Here is a 24,033-nt window from a genome sequence, read left to right on the forward strand (position 1 = left end):
GAAATTAATTATCATTCTATAAAAACAAACTATCTGGATTATTATTTGAGAGCTTAATTATATTTTACTAATTTATTTTAGCAAATATTCAAAGTAAAGTAGTTCAAGGTAGAGGAAGCCTAACCTCCAACACTTGCATACCATTACGGAAAAGTAATTAATCATTGTAAAACTTCTATTTCTATATTAACAGAAGTTGCAGAGCACTATTTTGTAATGAGATCAAGCTCATAAATCTCACTTTTTAACATCTTAAACATCTAAAATTGATCTGAAAAACTTTGAAGACCACGTGAAAAATCACAATTTTCAAACACTTATATTTCTAAAAATACAGAAGTTCTTACAAAACAAATTACCACACATGAAAGAAGAAATTTTGATGTACATTACCTGTAAATTTCAAATCCTAAGCTCCAAAAAAGTGTATTTGTAGTTTTTTGTGTTCGAGACATGTTGAGTGGAGCTTGACTCAAGCAGCCTGCACATCCTTTTGTTCAAATAAAATAAGAATCTACTCTCTGTTAGTTTCTGTGGGAATAGTTCAATCTAACTTAAAATTTGAAATAGTGAACTGAATTATTGTGATGGAGATTCAAAACTTAAAATGTTTATGAACTCCAAAAGTTAGTCAAAATGGCGGCACACTATAAATACCTGTGGAGACGTCAGCTCGAGACAGTCAGCAGCCAAATTTCTGAATCTCCAGACCATTCATGTTATAAGTGTTTTCTGTGTGCCAATGTAGTCAATATCCGGTGAGTCGCCTCAAAGTTATCTCAAAGTCATTTCAAAGTATTCTCAAGTTTATTCAATTTTACATCGAATTTATTATATCTAAACCATTCATGAACTTTTAAAAATTTGTTTAATGTAACTCTTTTTAACAAATCAGTTCGAGAGCGATTATAAATTTTTCTATACAGATTTATTTCTGAATCATTATAATTTTGAATTCATTCAGTTTACTCAGAAACTTTTGCAATATTTAAATTACCTACGAAGACAAGTGAATTATATAAGATGAGCTGGTTAATTTTTGTGCTGATAGATCACACATTGTTGAATTAATAATACGTTCAATCAATTTTTTTTGTCAATAGCCAAGATAATTTTTGAATTCACTCTATGTAGCTCACAGTTTATTATTTAATTTTTCAAGTTATTATAGACCGGATTAGGAGTGCTTGTTAATTTGTTGAATAACTGTTGCCCTGTCATAAATCGCACTGAAGCTGCCCAAAAAAACAAGAAAACTTTGCAGTGTGCTTGGGCTGAGAGGCGAGACGGACAACGGACAACGAGCGCATCAAACAACGGTGAAGAGGACCGCTGCGTGCTGAATCGGACGGAGCCTACACGGGGACCAGGACGACGCTGCAAGACTGGACCAACTCCGCCGCTGAGGGCATCACCGACAACCACGGCCAAAAGACGACCTCTGTGCTGAACCCGATCGCTCAAACAAACCAGGTCATATTGATAAAATATCCATAGTAAATTGAGAAATTCATAAGAACACCCTTGGAAAGAACATTCAATTAATTTCATGAAGGCTTGAAAGTGCAATAAATTATCAAACTTATTCAAAACATCCACACCCTGATTATAAATTGAATTAAAACGTTGATCAGAATCTCTAAAAGGAATTTTTTATTTCATAGATTATAAGTGACTCTATGAGAGGCTATCTTCTTGGCTCGAAAATTCTTCATCTATGACCTACAAACGTGGGCCATTTTTGACTATATATATATATATATATTATATATATATATATATATATATATATATATATATATATATATATATTATATATATATATATATATATATATATATATATATATATATATATATATATAAATATTTATTAGTTTCTAAGGATACTTCATAAATAAAATGGTTAACAAGAGTAAAAAATAGATTTTTGCACATATTGGAGAACATGGCAGACATTTCGGACTAATGTTATAACATTTTTGTGCTATATATTTTATACAACTATGTACTTATATCCATTATTACTTCATATAACCCCACCGGAACAAAACCTGGGGGCATTGGATACTGGTAGATACTGTTCAAGAAGGAACACTCGTTGCTATTGGAAAAAGGGGGCATGCTTCACATTATCCTTCACAAAACAATACTGCTTACCTGTTGTAATCTGTACATATTAAATGACTCACATTTATGTTTTTCATTTATTAACAGTGATGCTATCTTCCAGTAGCCACACAACGAATATAAAACCCCACTTTTTACATATATATTTATTTGAATGTGCGTGACTTGAACATTCTGTATAATAAAAAATATTGAATTATTATAGGAATATTAACTATTATATACAATTGAAATGGAATTAAATGTGTTAGATTCAAATGGAACTATAGTGGAATTCATGTTATAAAGACAGTGGAAATGATAGGGAGTCATTGTTGCCACCTTTTCTTCTCACCACTATAGTAGATAGCCCCCTGTAAATCTGATATGATATTGATTAATGATTCTTTCCAATAATGATCAATTCCATCTTAAATATATTCCATTCATCAAGGAGAGATATTTTCCCATAATTTGGTAGTAAATTTCCATTATTGAGAAGAAATATTTTGGTAGTTCATATTTTTGCATAGTCTGGTAACAATTCGGCAACTGTGTGGAGTTGGAAAAAGATAGAGCTATCTATATAAGATATTTATAAGATACTGTCTCTATAACCTGACTCTCACAATGGATAACTCAGCAGCAAGAAGTGCCACATGGTTTTTTTAAAATTTGCTGCTGCTCTACTCCATAATCTTTTTAGCAATTGACTCCATACAGCAACATTGAACTCATGGTGAACAACATGGTGACAGCAGAGGGAAAATGCTCAAGCTTTGATTGAATATGGTTGGAATCGCCGCCATTAACAATTTATAGTCGAGTTTGCAAAGCCTGCATAACGAGAATGGAGCAATTCTCATTTTTAATGACTGAACAAAGCAAATCTTAATGAATACAATACAATATATGATAATGATTGTTAAAATAAATAAATAATCAATATTTTATTTTTGTTTTCAGCACCTCAAAACCAAAGAAAATGTGAAGGCCTGTAGAGTGCCAAGGAGGCTGGTGGCCAAAGTGGACGCAGCAGTGGAGGAGGCTCTGGAAATGCAAGATATTTTCATTTAAGTGAGTAGAAGAAAAGAAAGAAATAATTGTAAGGAGTACTCTGGAGAGAAGGGTACAGTGTCTGAAGGGTTGAGTGATGAAGATCAATTCATTTCATTTTCATTGTTTATTAATAATAATTCAATTTATACTCAAAGTTAATGTACTTCGCTTACTACACAGTCACTATATAACCTATTATCACAAATTTATATACTTTTATTCATTCATTCATTTCTTTGACTATGATGATGATGATTTTTATGCCTACAATAATAAATTATTATCAAGTAGCTATTAAATTATTGTTATGCTAGTTCATCAATTTCAAACCTATTATTGTAAAAAATTTATATTACAAGATTTGTGATTACATTTTCTTAATTTCTAAATTGAATGTAGAATTGGTTGATTGATTGATCATGCTTTATGGACAGACAGGGAGGCTGCAAACCTCTCTCAATCATTGTTTAAATGTTTAATTTTGATCAATTCATGAATATTTTATTATTTTCTATTTGTTCAATGAAATAGAATTACTTTTTTTTGCGATTTTCAGCTCTATCTCTATTTATAAAAATAGAACATATCACTAAAAGGCCTAACATGTCCTCGCCCAATTTATATTGATGGTGTAATAATAGTACCTAATGAATAAATAAAAAGGAATTATTAGGCCCCAAAATTTCCAATTCAAAGCACTTAAAAAAAAAAAACAACCTCAAATCAAATGTGAATTCTCAATATAATATTAATTTATTTTCTCACATATTGTCCCCTAATTTCACGAAGCAAATAATTATAATACTTATAATTTCTCATCTCCAATTCAAGTTCAAATTAATTCAACCAAATAAACAAAATGCATCAACATCTTGTCAAAAATATAATTCAAAATTCACAATAAAATTCAATAAATAATGTAAAAAATAATTAACAATGATCAGAATAAAACAATAAATATAAATGTAATTTAATAAAATGAAAATCAGTCAAACAAAAATTAACAGCCACCTAGAAGTTGAATATCTCTTATTATTAAATAAAAATTAATCAACTCAATTAATCAATGTCTGTAAATTAGTCCAGATATTTAACATTGCCTACCCCATAAAGCAATAGAATGATAATAACCCTACCTTCAGATAATATTCTGTGTAGAATGTCTTCGATTTGTATCCAATGGCGCCTCTGGCAAAAACTTTCCTCTTTCCATCTTCTCACATTCAGATTCACTGATCTTGGGGGGATTTCGATTACATTCGTTTTGGTTACCAGCCTATCTGGAAATTTTTGTAACAATGTATTGATTACCTGTAGGTGGGTAATTTATTGAGTTCTAATTATTGAAAATTGGGCCAAAATTGGTATTACTAGGCCTACAATATTATTGATTAAATAGAACAGGATGAAATTGTAGCTAAATTTCAGTTTCAAGTCTTCAAACTCCAACACAGATAATTGGCAATGATTAAAGTAGAAAATGAAGGCTCTGGTACAATCTTGACTTTTGACTTTGACTCTGACCGACTGGCCACGACTTGACCTCGACTTAACCCTAATTCTCCCCTCAATATTTATTTTTCCATTTCATCTTAAAATTATTCATATATGGTATTCAACTATTTGGTTTAATTTCAAGTCGTCCAAAATAAATTGTCTAGTTGAATTACCATTGAGCATTTCTGGACAGATTTCCTCATATCAGCTCTGTTTACTTGAGTGACTGATAAGTCTGATAGGCCAAAATATTTTTTTTTTCAAAAAATAAGCTAATCTTTTGATGGCCAAGACAGAGGATTCTTTTAAAAAATTGGTTCAGATGAATTCCTGTTACAGTCATTGTACCATACAAATCCATTGTTTTTACACAGATGAAACTTGTATGTTGGTTGGAGCAGCTGGTTCATTCTTGACTTGTATGTTATTCTCTGAGAGGGATTTCTACAGTTTGGTCGTTGCTGTATTATCATGATGATTATGAAGATGGAGGATTGAATTCTCTACGGTTTTTGGGTGATTGGGGTTTTGGATGTTTTAGTCCACCAGTTGTGGTAGATATATCATTGTGATGAGAAACTGTTGAATGTAATGTAAGTATCTGCTCCACACATTTTGTGAGCCTGAGGCCTGAAGGTGGTCTTGAGGCGCCCAAGGCCACCTTGGGGCAGAGGCCACATGTGTGGGCCAGTTAAGGTATTTGTATTCAAAGGTAAGTATTCGAAAATGAAAAATGAATAAATTTGTCCTCCCCCCCCACACCAAGCCCAAAGACCCTCTAAATACCCCAAATGCAGTACAGTATCACCCACTCTGAATCACTACCTCTTTAAACACGTAGGTAGTGTCTGAATACCCCACATTTATATCACCCCCCTGAATACCTCTAATACAGTATACCAATCCCCCTAACCCAATATTTTTTTTTTTGAACCCCTCCCCCAAATTATTTTGTCCCTTGTCAATAATCTGAATATGTCGGGCAGTTGTTGGCTCAAGCTGTGGCTGTTGGGGGTTTGTTGTGGTTTGCTGAGTTGTACAGAGGGTTGACTTTGGTCAAGGGCAACTCTCTCAGCTGTCGACCAAAGTTTACAATGAATCCTGTTTGCTCCAACCAACATACAAAACATTATTTAAAAAATCAGATAACTTTACCACTGCCAACTCAGTGCAACTTTTTCCTGTTAAAAAACAGGGTGATTTGTAAATAAAGTTGTATTCCCTTCCAGGTTGCTCAATGAACGTAATTCAACTAGGTAGCTTTTCTCTGTAAATTTCTAATTACTGCTTTTCAATGGATAATACATGTCTAGAATTATTCCACATTAATTTATCCACCGCTTCATGTATACAGGCTCAATACAATTGTTTCTTTGCTCTATTGGATACATAGTTTTCGAGGGTTTTAAGTCTTTTATGCCAATTCCATCTAGTCCTGGCATCTAGTACTTCTAGGGAGAATATTATGAACAATAAAATTTCATCAATGACACAATTTAAAAAATATCATTACAAAATGAAAATCATCCAATTTAACTCATTTTTATATCTTGTAGAAACCTTTTCCCATACTATAATAACTATCAATTTTAAATCAAAACCAAGTTTTTCCAGATTTAGCCAAAGCTGTCATTTGGGTTGATAAATGTCAAATTAGTGGTCCTGGGTATTTAAATCTATTTTTTATAAATGCTTAAAGAAACTAAATATTTAATTAATTATATAAATAACCATTTTTTAGAATTTTAGAATTACATAAACAATTATTTTTTCATTAGCTATTTTTGAGACTCCCTCCCATGTCACCCATGAATAATAAATGATCTATTACATGGTACTTTTATTAATGCTAAAAGAAACTAAATAATTTAAAAATATACTAAATCATTTAATTATATAGATAACAATTTTTTATAATTTCAAAATCACATTATTATTTTTTATTAGATTTTTTTGGACTCTCTCCCATGTCACCCATGAATAATAAATGAAATTAACTTAACATAAAATAAAAATTGAATTAACTACCAATCTGCAATTAAATGAAATAGAATTAATCTTGGAGCATACTTGGTCAATTTTCTACTAAATCCGTTCTGAAAAAATCCTCATTTCTTTCTATTCCACATTCTAAATTCTACATTTATTTCTATCAGAACCATTTTTAGTTGAAAAAAGTTTTTGTTGATTATTTAATCATGCGTTGGGCTAGGACACGATTTTTTTTGTAGACTCTTAAAGATAGAATAGCTTTGATAGAACAATTGTTCAGATTAAGCATAATGGAAATCTTGTTTTTATGTAGAATGGAGAAGTAATACTGTAGTAAAAGATCCTCTCCGCAACTAAGCTCTGTCAACCAAGCATTATCAATCAATCAATAACATAATTTCCATCTATCTTTGTACAGAACAGCAAGAAATATTTCAAAACATTTTATAAGATTGGAAGGAACAACATTTCTATGTAACAACATTTCCACTGATTACTAGGACATATTTTTCCCTGAATTTATTGTGTTCAACCAGGAATTATCAATTCAATTTTGTGACTATTGTAGGCCTATTGAGAAGTCTCTAGTCTCTAATCATTTTGTTAATTATCAATGTTCCTATTTTTAAATCATCATCATCATCATCATCATCATCATCATTATTATCATTTCAACTTATTTTTTATCAATTTGTCAGTTTAAAAGATTCCGTTTTACATTTTACAATATTCAGTTTTTTCATAAAAGAATCAAATTTTTATGTGAAAGAATTGATTTATTCACTCATTATAATGACTGTGCCCGAATCTCTGAGTACTCCAACTCACCGAATTGCTCCAATCTATTAATTAAACATCTCTGCCAATACAACTCCAAAACTTTTTAGCCTCCTCCAAAAAGCCTCTCGCCACTATCAACAGCCTCCTGAAGCCTCGCTCCAAAATCAACAGCCTCCTCAAGCCTCACCCCCAAAATCAACAGCCTCTTCAAGCCTCTCGCCTGTACCAGCAGATTGCTCCTAAGCTATTGTATATAAAAAATTATATTCCATGCATCCACCATACATATTATATATATTATATTCATGTATCCATAATTATATATAATTATTCTTATTGTATTAAATATTTATTGTATTGTTGTTTCACAGTATATTTGAAAAATATAGGTATCTAAAAATAAAAAAGAATATAATTTATATAATATTGAAAAAATCAAAAAATTTAAATTAAAAAAAATCAAAAAATTTAAATTATCAAAAAAATTGCATGTAATACATATAATAACTATAATTATATTCATCTATCTATTATTATATAAATAATGTCATCAATATTATTGTATAATATCTTATATATATTTATTGTTCATTGTAATGTACTGTTATTTCAGAGTATATACAAAACAAAAAAATGAATATAATTTGAAAAATATGTAAAAAAATCTCAAATGTATTAAAAACCATAAAAAATTAAAAATAAAATTAAAAAAAATATATATATATAAATTTGTAAATTGAAAAATACATATGATTGGTGTTTATGGTGGATGCATACTTATGTGTGGTTGATACAAAACGATAAAATGAAAAAAGAATATAATTTGTGAAATATGTAAAAAAATCTCAAATTTATTAAAAACCATAAAAATTATATATATATATATATATATATATATATATATATAAAAAACATATTATTGCTGTTTATGGTGGATGCATAATTATGTGTGGTTGTTACAAAAGATAAAATGAAAAAAAATGAATATAATTTGTAAAATATGAAAAAAATCTCACATGTATTAAAAACCATAAAAATAAAAATATATATATAATTTGTAAATCCAAAAAATACATATTATTGGTGTTTATGGAGGATGCATAATTATGTGTGGTTGTTACAAAACAATAAAATGAGAAAAAATAATATAATGAGTAAAATATGTAAAAAAATCTCAAATTTATCAAAAACCATACAAATGAAAAAATATATATAAATTTGTAAATCAAAAATACATATTATTGGTGTTTATGGAGGATGCATAATTATGTGTGGTTGTTACAAAACGATAAAATGAAAAAAAAATTAATATAATTTGTAAAATATGTAAAAAAATCTCAAATTCATTTGTATTGTATTGGTGTTAATGTTGGATGCATAATTATGTTGGTTGTTACAAAATGATAAAATGAAAAAAAATGAATATATTTGTAAAATATGTAATAAAAATATCAAAAGTATTAAAAACCATGAAAATAAAAATATATATATAAATTTGTAAATCAAAAAAATACATATTATTGGTGTTTATGGTGGATGCATAATTATGTGTGGTTGTTACAAAATGATAAAATGGAAGAAAAATGAAAATAATTGTAAAATATGTAAAAAAATCTCAAATTCATTTGTATTGTATTGGTGTTAATGGTGGATGCATAATTATGTTGGTTGTTACAAAATGATAAAATGAATATAGTTTGTAAAGTATGTAAAAGAAATCTCAAATGTTTCAAAAACCATAAAAATATGAAAATGAAATTTAAAAAATATATATATAATTTGTAAATTGAAAAATACATATCATTGGTATGCATATTTGTAAATAAAAAAAAACATATTATTGCTTTTTATGGTGGATGCATAATTATATGTGTTTGTTACAAAACAATAAAATGAAAAAAAAATATATAATTTGTAAAATATGTAAAAAAAATCCCAAATGTATTAGAAACCATGAAAATAAAAATATATATAAATTTGTAAATCCAAAAAACACATATTATTGGTGTTTATGGTGGATGCATAATTATGTGTGGTTGTTACAAAACGATAAAATGAAAAAAAATGAATATAATTTGTAAAATAAGTAAAAAAAATCTCAAATGTATTAAAAACCATAGAAATATAAATATAAAATTTAAAAAAATATATATAATTTTGTAAATTGAAAAATAATATTATTGGTGTTTAAGGTGGATGCATAATTATGTGTGTTTGTTACAAAACAATAAAATGAAAAAAAAATATATATAATTTGTAAAATATGTAATAAAAATATCAAAAGTATTAAAAACCATAAAAATAAAAATATATATATAATTTGTAAATCAAAAAAATACATATTATTGGTGTTTATGGTGGATGCATAATTATATGTGTTTGTTACAAAACAATAAAATGAAAAAAAAATATATAATTTGTAAAATATGTAAAAAAAATCCCAAATGTATTAGAAACCATGAAAATAAAAATATATATATAAATTTGTAAATCAAAAAAATACATATTATTGGTGTTTATGGTGGATGCATAATTATGTGTGGTTGTTACAAAACGATAAAATGGAAAAAAATGAATATAATTTGTAAAATAAGTAAAAAAAATCTCAAATGTATTAAAAACCATAGAAATATAAATATAAAATTTAAAAAAAATATATATAATTTGTAAATCAAAAAATACATATTATTGGTGTTTAAGGTGGATGCATAATTATGTTGGTTGTTACAAAACAATAAAATGAAAAAAAAATATATATAATTTGTAAAATATGTAATAAAAATATCAAAAGTATTAAAAACCATAAAAATAAAAATATATATATAATTTGTAAAATATGTAAAAAAATCTCAAATTCATTTGTATTGTATTGGTGTTAATGGTGGATGCATAATCAAACGATAGGCTTTTATTCCATTAAATAGAATAGTTTTGTACGAAATATTGACAAAATATTTGTGTTATCACATCCTGCTTTTTTATCCTACCTGTTTTGAAATTCATATATTAAATGAAACTTATTGTTGAAGAACTTTATTCATTATATAGGTAATTGTTTTATCTTACTATATTGTTTTTAATTTTTTTCTCAATGAATAACCTAAATAAATAAGATTTGTTCAATGACACCCCCTTTCTCCACACTGACAGACGTAAATTAAGTAGTGTAAAACAATGAAACTATCAGCACAGATCTAATGGTTGTCTGTGGCATTTATTAATACAATGACTTTTTCAATATTCAACATTGTTTGTTCATTCAACATTCAAATGTCCCAGTTCTAACCAAATATAGATATTATCTAATCAATTTTTTTCTCCATTTTTACAATATATACAGAGCATGAAATTACCATAGTTACTAAATATACATACAATGCTTATCAAATGTTCAAATATTGAACAAAAATATCTGATAATCTTCATTTAACATTCGATAGTGGTTAAATAATGTCTAATAATGTTTGATAGCTGTTTAATATTCAACCAGACAATGTACATAAACGTTAATCATAGTCCAATTTTCTGTATATGGCAAACGCCAACAAAAATGGCGGCTGGTGAAAGAACAATATTAATGTTCAGTTCTGGGATGTCAGTTAGCAAGTGGTCTGTGAGAGCATATCGAGTCAAGGGCGACCTCAGCTAAATCGTTAGGGTGTGATCACATTGAATGCCTAATAAATAAATGAATGCAAGTTCACGTCAGATCATGCATGAGCCGAAAAACAAAATTTGAAAAGTGCCATTGAACCATGTTGAGACTTGCATGTAGCTGCTCACCCACTGAACGCAACCAGCAAGTGCAAGCGTTCAATGTGAGGGTTCCTGTTCATTTTTCTCAGATTTTGTTTTTCTCACCCCTGCATGCTTGATCATGCATAACCAAGCTTGCACTTCGCATTCAATGTGATCATACCCTTACACTTTGACAGACCACTCACAGAACTTCCTGACCGAGCTGAACAAATTGATATCAGTCTTTCACCAACCACCAATTTATAATAAAATTAAAAAATAGTATGGTTGATTGGCATGGAAAAATATATTAGGCACACTTGTTTGGATAAAATTGGTATTTATTTTTTTGCAAATTTATGAAGAAATGTAACAGTCACTGTAAATACAAATACTGTACTCCTTATAAATGATATTATAATGTTACTGGTTAGAACGGAAACAGTACAGTGCATGTCTTATCGCATTTAGTTCCCCCCCTCTATGTCTCTCCACCTAGCTCTGTCTATCTCCGAGGAGGAGGAGGAGGAGGAGGGTACTTTCTCCCCGGCAGAGCTGGCTGAGTCCCTGTTGTCTTTAAAACCGCATCAAGTAAGTCGATCCGCATTTTTATGTATTTTCCTCGGTCCTCCATATTTTGTGAACCCTCAAAGTTACCCAGCGTTGTTCAATCTTATTTGTATTGCTTAAACTAATGACCAGTTGCTATAGTGAGGTCCACTTTAGAATGGCAGTGGAGAAAGATAGGAGAACAACGTTGCCAATCCTTTGTCTTGTCAATGCCTTCTATAGACGGTAGCTGATACAGGTCTATTTATGTAATATTAACTGTTTATTCTCGTTTCAAATAATCAATTATATTTTATCAAGCAAGTTATATTTTTCAATAATTTCATAATGAATTTTCATAACTAAGATGAAATATTTTGTTAGTTAATTGAATCGGAGCACCGAGCTTCGCTCGTTATTTTTATTTATTGATAAAAAGAACACAATTCTATAAAATGATCGTGTTTATATTTCACAGCTGGCTATACGTCATCTTATGAATTTCGAGGATGCAATATTTTGATTTTTCACATACTTTTTTACTATCCACAGCTGTTTCAGCCAAGGATGAATTATCCTTTTAATGTCGTTCAGCGAGTTTTCTCAAGGATAAGACCTAGAGCAATCGAATCTTTATAATATCATGAACCTACTATGTTCCAAATTCCGTGAAAATCGTTAGAGCCGTTTTCGAGATCCGTTGAAAATAAATAATCAGATATAAAATAGCCAGATATAAAAATAACCATATATAAAAATACAGAAATTGCTCGCTTAATATAATAGGATTAATTCCACATTGTTAAAAGACGATCTGGCGACAGAGCAAAGCGAGAAGGAGATAGCGCTATCCGCTTTGTTGAATGATAGACAAGGATAGCATTGCTAATCAATCTCAGCCATTATAACGTGGACCTCACTATAGTCACTATATTCTAGTTGTTCTTCAATTGACCGAATGTCAAATCTAATATCAACCCCATGTTTTGCAGTGATTTGAATTGGTGTGTGGTTTCCGCAGGTGATGGTGATTGGTTCCATGGTGTTGAACGAGATAGTGGTGGGACTTGCGGTGTCCTACCTGAGCGTCCTGATGTGTGGCATCGGTGTCCTGATGGCGTGGCGTGGCTTCTCTCCCCTCCGCCAGCTGCCCACCTTCCACTGGGTGTGCGCCGAGTTGGCACTCCACATAACTCTCACAGGTTCGTCCAAATACAACGACATAAACTAGTACATCAATTTATTAGAGAGCGTGATAAATTGCATACGAAACTAGACAGTCAACCATTCAATATTGAATTACAATCTAGGTACAAAACATATAGAAATTTATTAAATAAACTTATAAGAAAAACTAAATTTGAGCATTACAAAACCATAATCTCTAATTCTAAAGGAAATAGTAAAAAGACTTGGAATTGCATAGAAGAAATTCTAGACATCCAACGTGCAAATAAACCGCCCAATATTGATCCAGATTGCCGTGCTACCAATTTCTCCTAATTCGGTTGGATAGCATTGTCTCACCTATTAACCTAAGGAAATTTATCGGCTCCAACGTAATAGATTCTTGATAAATTATGAATGGATCTATCGCCTATGAATGAGAAATCCAATTTTCAGAGCAAATGAACTTATAATCTTCAGATGAATTTTGGCAAAATATTACACAAATACACAAAGGACAATATCTTACAAGCCTAAGCATCTAGTCACTACGAGCTAATTACTTATCCAGATTATAGTTGAAAAACAGTGGCTATTGGCTTGTATACACAAATAACAATATATAGACAAAATAGAACACTATAAACTGTTTAAAACTCAATTTAAAACATTAATAAATTCACTTAAACAGAAAATTATTTAGAGAGCACAAAATTACAACACACATCAGCCAGCCATGTTTCAGAGAGAAGAACAGGAAAAGCCAAGCTACAAGGAAGCTTCGTCGTCAGAACAAACCACATCTCAAAATCAGTGATGACTTCATGACACGTCAACAACAAAATTATAAATTATAAGTTTAGAATTCACATTTTATATTTGTTCTCAATAAAACTTTATTTTGAAATTATTATTTTAAATTTTATATATCATTCCTATTTAAATAAACCACTTATCTATTAATTCTGTCAACCCAGCCTCGGTGACACCATGGAACTATGCAACAATCATTTACGATAATAAATTCTCAGTCAAAAAGTTTGTCCGTATATCGATGACTCTGATATTTACTATAAAGTTGCATAGATCTCGAATCGAAGATTCGATTCCAATCGAGAAAAAATGTAATATTACAAATACCCCCCTCTTGACATAAAAAAATTTTACTGTTTGAAAATTGTTGAAATTAAATTTGAGAACAGTAACAATTTTTTCTATAAAAACATTACATGTCAACTATAATTGAAAATTATTATAAAAATTCATCAATAGCATTTGTTATATGTTTTCAAACAATATTTCAAAGTATAGAATATCAAAATTACTTTTGATTTAGCTTTATAATTCAAAGGAAAATATCTCAACAGAAAGTTTAATATGTAAAGAATAGTTTTTTGAAATTGCACATAAATTTAATAGATAGAAAATTTAATTTTTTATTGCATAAAAAAATTAGTATGTTGAATGAAAAATTTATTATTATTATTTTTTTTTTAATGAATTGATGAATTGTTACATTTAATTTTCACATAAAATTTCGATAAATCAAAAAATGTTCATTTCTTTCACTATTGACGCAGTTGATTTTATCGATGCACATTTTGGAAAACAGTCCGTTAAGGCACTCAGTATGATTTTCAGTTAAGTGTGAATCCAATGTGATGACGTTAGTGTTGGGCTGATCCGAATACTTGTAGTGTTGGGCTGATACTTGTAGTCGACTGATGCATATCAAACTTGATACAGGTGACATCTCAGTTAGCATTGCCTCATGCTTGTAGTATACGGCTGCATACCAAACTCGATACAGAGTCACGTAAATTTTGTATCATATTTGTAATTATACAATGTACATTTCAGGCTTGAAATGACAATGTAATTCGTTTTTTTGGAAAAGAGATAGACGCTGCATACAGGATTAATTTAGGTGAGGATTAATTTAGGTAAGGTTTGGTTTTTTGATATTTTCAGCTTTCAAGGTTTAGAGTTCTGCATACAGGAATAATTTAGGAGAGGATTTTTGAATCAATTCTTTCATGATACTGTGACTGTTATTCTGAATTCAAAGTTGCGAACGTGAACATGGATGACAATTACCTCCAGGTAATGTAGTAGTGTTGAAGTTTGAGATACAAAGTCAGCAATAAGCGTTGGCATTGTTATTGGTGTATGCTTTGGTGTCGGCATTGGCATCGGCTTTGATATTGGCATTGGCATCAGCATTGGCGCAGGCATTGGCATCGGCGCAGGCATCGGCGTAGATATTGGCGTTGGCATCAGCACAGGTATGGCGTAGATTTTGGCGTAGTTATTGGTGTTGATATTGGTGTTGACATTGGCGTAGTTATTAGTGTAGATATTGGCGTAGTTATTAGTGTAGATATTGACATCAGAGCAGATATTGGCGTAGTTATTGGTGTAGGCCTCAGCGTAGATTTTGGCGTAGTTGAGTCACACTAGTTCGAAAATCACCCAAATGTTCTTAACACTCTTCATGGCGTTCACTTGTTGCTGATTTCGAGATTCACATGATAATTATTTCAATGTTAATGTCTGTGCTGTACCTGTTATCTTAAAATGCTTATAAACTAAAAAGAAAATCTTGATTAGGCTATCAATACAATCTAATACACATGAAAATTATTTCTAAGTATATAATCAATATAAAATTGAAATTTGTTAACATCTTATTATACAGTCAGCAATACATAAATTGTGAAATATGGAGATATCAATTATAAATTTCAATATAAAAAAAAATAATTCCATTTCCATCTATTCATTGTTCAAATATTTTATAAAGAGCAAATTATTCAATATTATTAATAATCGTTTGTTGGATACTATAGTTTATTTCGACTTTTCAATGTTCTAAACACAAACTACATTTCATGACAAAACTTTACTATCAATCATTAAACAATAAATCATTCAAAACATCAATAATATTTTGCTTCAAAGGCAATCAATATTCATAATTAATCTGCATCTATGGCAATCACATTATTAATCAACACAAAAAATATTATCTCATTACTGCCTCTCTAAGTCATAACCTTCTGGTCATTTCTTCTTTAGGCAATAATGGTTTTCCATCTCAAAAAACAATCACATACCAGCAAAATTCTAATCAACAAACCCCACTAAAAATTCTACATACACTCCAGCATCCATTTCAAACGATAATCAATCATATCAAAATTTATAGAACAAACAGTTTTAAAATTTTGAAAAATATATCAATTACAAAAACTTTAGAAAAATTTTAACCTTTAACTCATTTCGATTGATAATATAACACAACTTTTTTATTCAAAGAAAACATTATTATTCAAGTTAACTTTCATTAATACATCACATATATATGGCTACACAATTCATTAATACTTTCAAATTTTGAAGTTTATTTATTATAACAAAAGAATTTATACATAAGAATAGATTTCAGCATGTTCTAAATTGAACCATTTATTTTTTAAAATAATTTATAATTTAAAGACTGTATAATAAATATAAACATTTCAAGGTTACAATACAAAGATGATCAAGATGAATAATGGGTAAATAAGTTCCCTAAAAAAAATACAAACAAGAGAAAAAGAAAATTGGGTTAATAAATTTCCTAAATAATACAAGGAAGAGAAAGATTAATTAGAGCCTATCCTACATGTCAGTACTAAACTTTCATGAGGAAGTATATTTAATAAAATATACTACTATGGAATTTTGTAAATTCCAAGTATGACTCTAATTTGTTATAATTGTGAGCTATCACTCCCACAAAAACAACTGGTGAAGGAAAAAAAAATGTTGACTATTGTGACTGGGTGGAGAGTTCCTAGATGTCTGTAAGGCAATGTGATAGCAGACTCTAGTATCGGACCACAAAAACAAAAGTATGCAAAAGTTTTTTACAAACATTTGATGTTGCAGTCTTAAGGTTTTTTATATCGCAAACAAGTAGGTCAGATAATCGAGTCCAGCCGTATGTGGTTCACGCCCACACCTCTAAAAGAATCACACCTACTTGTCTACCAAAAATCCAAAGTATTGGACAGCAAAAAAAATAAAATGCAAAATGGGTTAAAAGCCCAGAAGAAAACTATAACCTAATTACATATGGCTTATGGCACGATATGCAATGAAAGATGAGAACATGGGACATAATTTGCTCTGAAAAACCTAATTACCTAATATGATACCTGAAAAAAAATAGACATGATTAAAATATGTAATACATGATGAAAAAATATACCGCAAGCAAACAATTATTTACACTACAATGGATAGATTTTAGAAAAGTTAAGTTTTATCAACAATTTAAAGATTAGGAAAATAAGCTACTATTTTAACTTCTAATATTATTTCAGAAGAATACAAATTTAAATGACTATGGACAAGATTGGTTAAGATATGCATCATAGAAGAATTTTACTGAACATTACACAAAGACAGGAAAGAATCGAAATTTGAAAAGATTAAGGGCCAAGAAAAATAGGCTACAGGAAAGAAAAAAGATACAATTATGGACTCTTACCATACACTGCGTAGCGATTATGCTATTCTGAATCCCGGCATAACAAAGGATTCCTAATCATTGTGTGCTTTCTGATGGTATTTCTTCATCATATATTGATTGACTCTCATAATTTTACCTGCACTTATCTCTTCCAGTTTGAAACACCCTTTATTGAGATCATCTCTTACTATGTAAGGTCCACGATATTTAGGACACAGCTTGGCAGAAAACTTCTTCAGCTTGCTCGACGAAATGTAATTTCGAATTACAACTAGATCATCAACCTTGAATTTATACTTGGGTTTATTATGCATACTCTGTTTGAATCTTCTGATGACACCTCTATTCTTTATTCTGTACAGTATTCGTTTGTTTCTGATACCTTCTTCTTCAAGTTCAAACTTATTTTCTACAGGATATTTGATATACTTAAAAACAAGACGTGCCAATTTATGATTCATCATAAGCTCCATGGGTATGTGACCAGTTGATTCATGAAAATTGTTGTTGATGACAAATTCAACCTTGTCAATATACTTGTACCAAATGTTATGCTTATTTACAGGAACGTAAGTTCTCAATATGCGATTGACCTCTTTCAATGGTCTTTCACTAAGATTTGCCTGGGGATGATAAACTGAAATGTAGTAATATTTTATACCTAATCTTTCCATAGATTCTTTCCACAATCTGCTTTGAAAACAAGTACCATTATCACTGATTATACAGAGTGTTTCAGAAGTAGTGTCGAGAATTTTAGGGTATTGTACCTGGATGCTAGGAGACTACAAATGTCATATTTGAAGTGTCCAAAACTCAGCGGTTATCCTTATAGCTGCCATTTTGTTTTTTTCACTTAAAAATTTTTATCTGAAGAACGAAATGTTGTATTGATCTGAAATTTGGCATGAATATTTATGCTATAAAGACTCAACTATAAAAAATAAAAAAAAATTTTTCGTTGAATTTTTCAAAATGGCGGCCATTTTAAATTTTTGATGGCAAATATCTCGAAAACCGTCCATTTTACAGAAAATTTACAAGAGACAAAAAAGTTAGCACATTTTTTCACGATTCCATGATACCTAATTTATTAAGATTGGTCGAAGAATAACAGAGAAATTAATTTTTTTCGTACTGCATGCATGACCACTTTTCACCATTTAAAGATCAATATTAATTTTTTTTATAATTTCATGAAAACCGTTCTTATTACAGAAATATACAAGAATAACTTTCCTCCAAATTTTATTTTACATTGAAAAATATAATTTCACTCAAATCGGTTCACTGATACTAATGCAGCAATTGCTCAAAATGCCGTCCTTCAACTTGATTACACAGTCTGCACCTTTCAATCATGGACCGTCGAACTGCTATAAAAGCATTTTCATCATCTTGAATGGCACCTGCTGCAGCAACCACTCTTGCCACAAGGTCTTCTTCGTTTTCTACTGGCGTGCTGTAAACAGGTCTTTCATATGGCCCCAGAAAAAAAATCTAAGGGTTGAGGTCAGGTGAACGTGCGGGCCACGGTACTGGTCCACCCCGCCCAATCCACCGCTGACGATAGGTCATGTTCAGAAAGTCCGTAACAACATTTCCGAAATGAGCAGGGGCACCATCATGTTGAAACCAAATATTATATCTGTTTGCAAGAGGCACATCTTCCAAAAGTTCTGGTAGTATGTCTCTTAAAAAAGTAATGTACGTGGGAGAATTCAGACGATTAGGAAGAATGTATGGTCCAATCACGCGATTACCTAAGATACCCGTCCAAACATTCAGCGAAAATCTATGCTGATAACCACGCACTTTGACCTCATGAGGATTGTCTAAGGCCCAGACGTGACTGTTGCGAGAGTTGAAGATTCCTTCTCTTGTAAAGCTGGACTCATCGGTAAATAACACATTTTCTAGAAAATTTGGTTGGATAATGTCTTGCTGAAGAAACCAACGGGCACAGTTTACTCTTGGCTCATAGTCGCGTTCAACCAATGAGTGAACTTTTTGAAAGCGGAAGGGGTGAAGTCTTTCCTTGTTTAGTACACGCCACACAGAAGAAGCACTTGAATTGATTTGCTTTGCAACTGCTCTCGTACTCGTTCTAGGATTGAAATCGAATTTCTGCAATACTTCCTCTTCAAAAGCAACATTTCGAACTGCTCGAGGCCTACCAGCAATTACCCTGTTCCGTTCAAATGAACCAACTTCTCTCAGCCGATTGTGAGTTCTTGTGAACACCTTGTCGGAAGGGAGACGGCGGTTTGGAAATGCAGCTGCATACATTCTTCTTGCTTCGGTCGCATTGCCAAGAGCTGCTCCATACATGAAGTGAATATCGGTGTACTCCAGCGAACTAAATTCCATTACAATAATTAAATATTTGTGTAGAAGCAACGTAAGAAAATATTGAAACTGGAAATTTAAGATAGAAATAAGACCTAGGAAACGTGAGACTAAGAAATAGGAAGCACTACATCTGGTTCTTTACTTTTAATGAAACAACAATACTTTTACAAGACAAACATTATCATCTGAAAACCATTGTAAAATCATCTGTTTGCCCATATGGAGCAATACCGAGTTTCAAAGCTTCATCTTAAATACATCTGGAATTAAAAAATTAATATTGATCTTTAAATAATGGTGAAAAGTGGTCATGCATGCAGTACGAAAAAAATTAATTTCTCTGTTATTCTTCGACCAATCTTAATAAATTAGGTATCATTGGAATTGTGAAAAAATTTGCTAACTTTTTTGTCTCTTGTAATTTTCTGTAAAATGGACGGTTTTCGAGATATTCGCCATCAAAAATTTAAAATGGCCGCCATTTTGAAAAATTTCAACGAAAAAAATTTTTTTTATTTTTTATAGTTGAGTCTTTATAGCATAAATATTCATGCCAAATTTCAGATCAATACAACATTTCGTTCTTGAGATAAAAATTTTTAAGTGAAAAAAACAAAATGGCAGCTATAAGGATAACCGCTGAGTTTTGGACACTTCAAATATGACATTTGTAGTCTCCTAGCATCCAGATACAATACCCTAAAATTCTCGACACTACTTCTGAAACACCCTGTATATTCAAATTTACCAAATTCATCTACATATTTTTCAACAACTTCTACTAAATTATGAGCGTTAGCCTTAACTATAGGATACAACTTTGTAAACTTAGTAAAGCCATCATGAATAATGCACATCCATTTGTACTTGCCACCTGGTAATTCTCCATAAACATCAATGAACACTTTGTGATGTTTTTTCTCAGAAATTATGGTATGCATTTCTAATAATTTCTTTTCATTTGATGTCTTTACAAGTTGACAATACTTACAGTATCTTATAGTTTTGGTAACAAGTCTGTAACAATCTTTTATGTAAAAAGTTTCTTCAATAAATTTGCATGTTTTTGATATACCTACATGACCTAATCTTTCATGAAATTCAACTATCAATTCTTCATACAGTGCTGAAGGCACACAAACTTTCCAAAAGCTATTCTTTCCAGATTTTCTAGTGAACAAAAGATCATCATTTACTTTAAAAAAATTGTTGATACTCAAATTACCTGTCTCAAACTTTTCTCTTACATTTTTTAACCAAACATCATCTTTTTGAATTTCTTTGATCTTCTTTACTATCTCGATTAACTTGTTATCACTCTTAATGATATTTAATACCTTGAATTCATTTGAATTTCGATTTTCTAAATTACCTTCATAATCAGTTCTAGAAATGATATCTGGCACAATGTTATCCTTTCCTGCTACAAATTCCCACTCAATATTAAAATTCTGTAATGCAAGAATCCATCTTCCCAAACGACCATGTCCTATCTTACATTTTTTTAAAAAGGTCAAGGCTTTATGATCTGTACGGACAACTATATTTTGATTACCAAAATAATTTTGAAGTTTCATCAAGCCAAATAATACAGCTAAACATTCTTTCTCACATATTGTGTAATTTAATTCAGATTTCGTTAAGCTTCTGCTAGCATATGCAATGACACAGTGTTCCTTATCTTCACCTTCCTGAAATAACTCAGCTGCAATTCCTACATCACTGGCATCAGTGGCCAAAATGAAATTTTTGTTATAATCAGGATGTTTCAAGATCACACAGTCGATGAACCTATCTTTAATTTCTTGAAAGGTATCATTATCTTTTTCAGTCCAAATGAATTTATTTTTCTTGCATAGAAGATGCTTAAAACGATTTGTCAAGTATGAATAATTTTTCTGAAACTTTCTGTAAAAATTACAGAGACCTATGAATGACTGCAATTGTTTCAAATTTTGAGGAATGGGAAATTTCTGAATAGCCTTTAGCTTAGAGTCATCTGCTTCAATACCATTTTTACTTATAATATAACCCAAATACTTTATCTTATCTGCAATAAATTTCGATTTATTCAGTTTCAACTTCAAATTACTTTCCCTCTACTTATTGAATAATAGTTCAATTCGACTGATATGTTGTTCAAGAGATATACTAGAAATGGCAAGATCATCAATATAAGCAATAGTAAACTCACAAACCTCTTCACCTAGCATTTTGTACAAGCACTTGATAAATTCAGAACCACTAATATTCAATCCAAATGGTGGATGTGTATATTGATAAGTCTGTCCAAAAACATTGAAAGCTACATACTTTTTACTATCTTCAGTTAATTTTACCTGATTGAAACCTTGAGTGAGATCAAAACTGCTAATGTAGTTGCACTTATTGAAACGAATGATCAAGTTATCTATTGGTTCAGTTTCTGTAAAATCCCTTATTATGTACTTATTTATTTCTCTTCCATCTAAACATAATCGAATTTCATTATTTGGCTTTTTCACTACTACCATAGGGCTTGTATATTCAGAGCTACCTGGTTCAATGATTTTCTGATCTAACATTTTCTTCAATTCTTTCTTGACTTGATCTCTATACTGATATGGAATCGGATAACTCTTCTTATCTAATTTCACATCATCTTTCATTTTAAGTTGACATAGTCTTTTGCAGATCCAGGACTATCAGAGAAAATATCTTTGTTATTTTCAAATACTTCAATTAATTTGTTTACCAATTCAGGAGATTCATCGCTTAGCTGTAATCTTAAATTATCAATCTGCTGATTCCATAAAGTATCAAACGTTTCTTGGTCTCTTACTATGTTAACATGAAAAAGTCTATTGTACTTCAAGGTATCCTTTTTTATAAATGGAAAACAACAATCTTTCAATGATATCATATTTTGATTAAAATTAATAATTGCTCCAGCATCTTTTAAGAAATCACAACCCACCAAAATATCTACATTTAAATCTTGAACTATAAGAAAAACTATTGGCAATTCCAACTTATCAAAAAATACTTCTAACATAATCTGTGTATTTACCTTCTTATGTCTCATACCAGTAGCTACAACTATACTTACATTAGGAGCTGGTACTAAGTTCAACTTGAGATTGTTTTTCTTCATTTCATCAACAAGTTTCTCATTAATTACATTTACCTCAGAGCCAGTGTCAATAATCATTTGATATTTCTTATTGAAATTTTGTACTTCTATTTCTGCTAAATCATATCCAGTAGGTGGAGTATTCTCTTGTTCCTCCAATAGTTCATTAAAAATACAACCTATCATGTATGGTTCTTCTTGACAAACAGTTTCAGATTTACTGATAGCTTCATCTACCTGAATTTCTGGAGTATGTACCATATTTACACTTGATGCTTTAATATGACTTTCTTGATAACTAGGCATTACTTCATTACTTAAATTCTTACAGCTATTTTCTTGCACATGAATTTGACTGATTAATTCTGGCTTTCTTACTTCAAACCTGTTTGAAGTTTCAGAATCAAAATTTATTTTATTCATGTCTACAGTTATATCAAAATTTGACCTTTCCTTAACTGGGAGAGCAGGGCTGTCGTTTCGTCGTCCCATTATTAGTTTAAAGGAGCATTATGTCTTGGACGATTTGCATTTGTCTGATTTGAAGTTTGAGCAGGCATATAACCTGGCGGTGGGAAGCTGAAATCTAACTGGTAGTTGTTGAAATAAAAACACATAGATGTTGTCAGTTTTCTACACTTTAATTTGGTACACGACCATGGTTTCGTGACCACACAGGTCACATTTTCAAGCTGACAGCTGACAGCTTGAAAATGTGACCTGTGTGGTCACGAAACCATGGTCGTGTACCAAATTAAAGTGTAGAAAACTGACAACATCTATGTGTTTTTATTTCATCATGGAACGTTTCTACAACATCGACCACAACTCAGTTGAAGTTTTAACTGGTATTTTTAGCTGGTCGATTTGGATTTGATTGATTTGAATTCACAAGTTGATGATTTCTATTATCTCTGAAATTATGCTGAAAATTTTGATCTCTATGACCATTATTGTTTGGTCCATTTTGGTACCGTCGATTTTGGAAATAATTCCTACCTCCTTGATGCTGCTTATTATTGTCATGAAACATCACACCATTTGAATTCTGAGACCTATTTCTATCATCCCTATGTTCACTCTGATGAAAACTTATTGTTTTATTTTGACTTCCAGCTTGAGCATTGTTATGATCACGGGGCATTTGTCTGTTTACTTTG

At 30.5% G+C, this 24,033-nt stretch overlaps 1 protein-coding gene across 5 annotated transcripts in view; it reads left to right on the forward strand.

Annotated features, from left to right (window-relative positions):
- LOC111046540 overlaps positions 1–24,033 on the forward strand; it is a 47,983-nt gene that overhangs the window by 20,403 nt on the left and 3,547 nt on the right. The window contains exons 1-4 of one of the 5 annotated variants that reach the window (XR_005573490.1): positions 519–758; positions 1,265–1,473; positions 3,075–3,185; positions 12,745–12,883. Coding sequence is in view for 2 of the 5 variants with exons in the window: in XM_039443630.1 (XP_039299564.1) it covers positions 11,658–11,765; positions 12,745–12,925; positions 14,862–14,875 (303 nt within the window). In the remaining 3 variants the exon portion in view is untranslated. The other 4 variants (XR_005573489.1, XM_039443630.1, XR_005573491.1 and 1 more) reach the window with 4 other exon arrangements.

This window comes from Nilaparvata lugens, chromosome Y (assembly GCF_014356525.2).
Source record: "Nilaparvata lugens isolate BPH chromosome Y, ASM1435652v1, whole genome shotgun sequence".
Classification (NCBI taxonomy): Eukaryota; Metazoa; Arthropoda; class Insecta; order Hemiptera; family Delphacidae; genus Nilaparvata; species Nilaparvata lugens.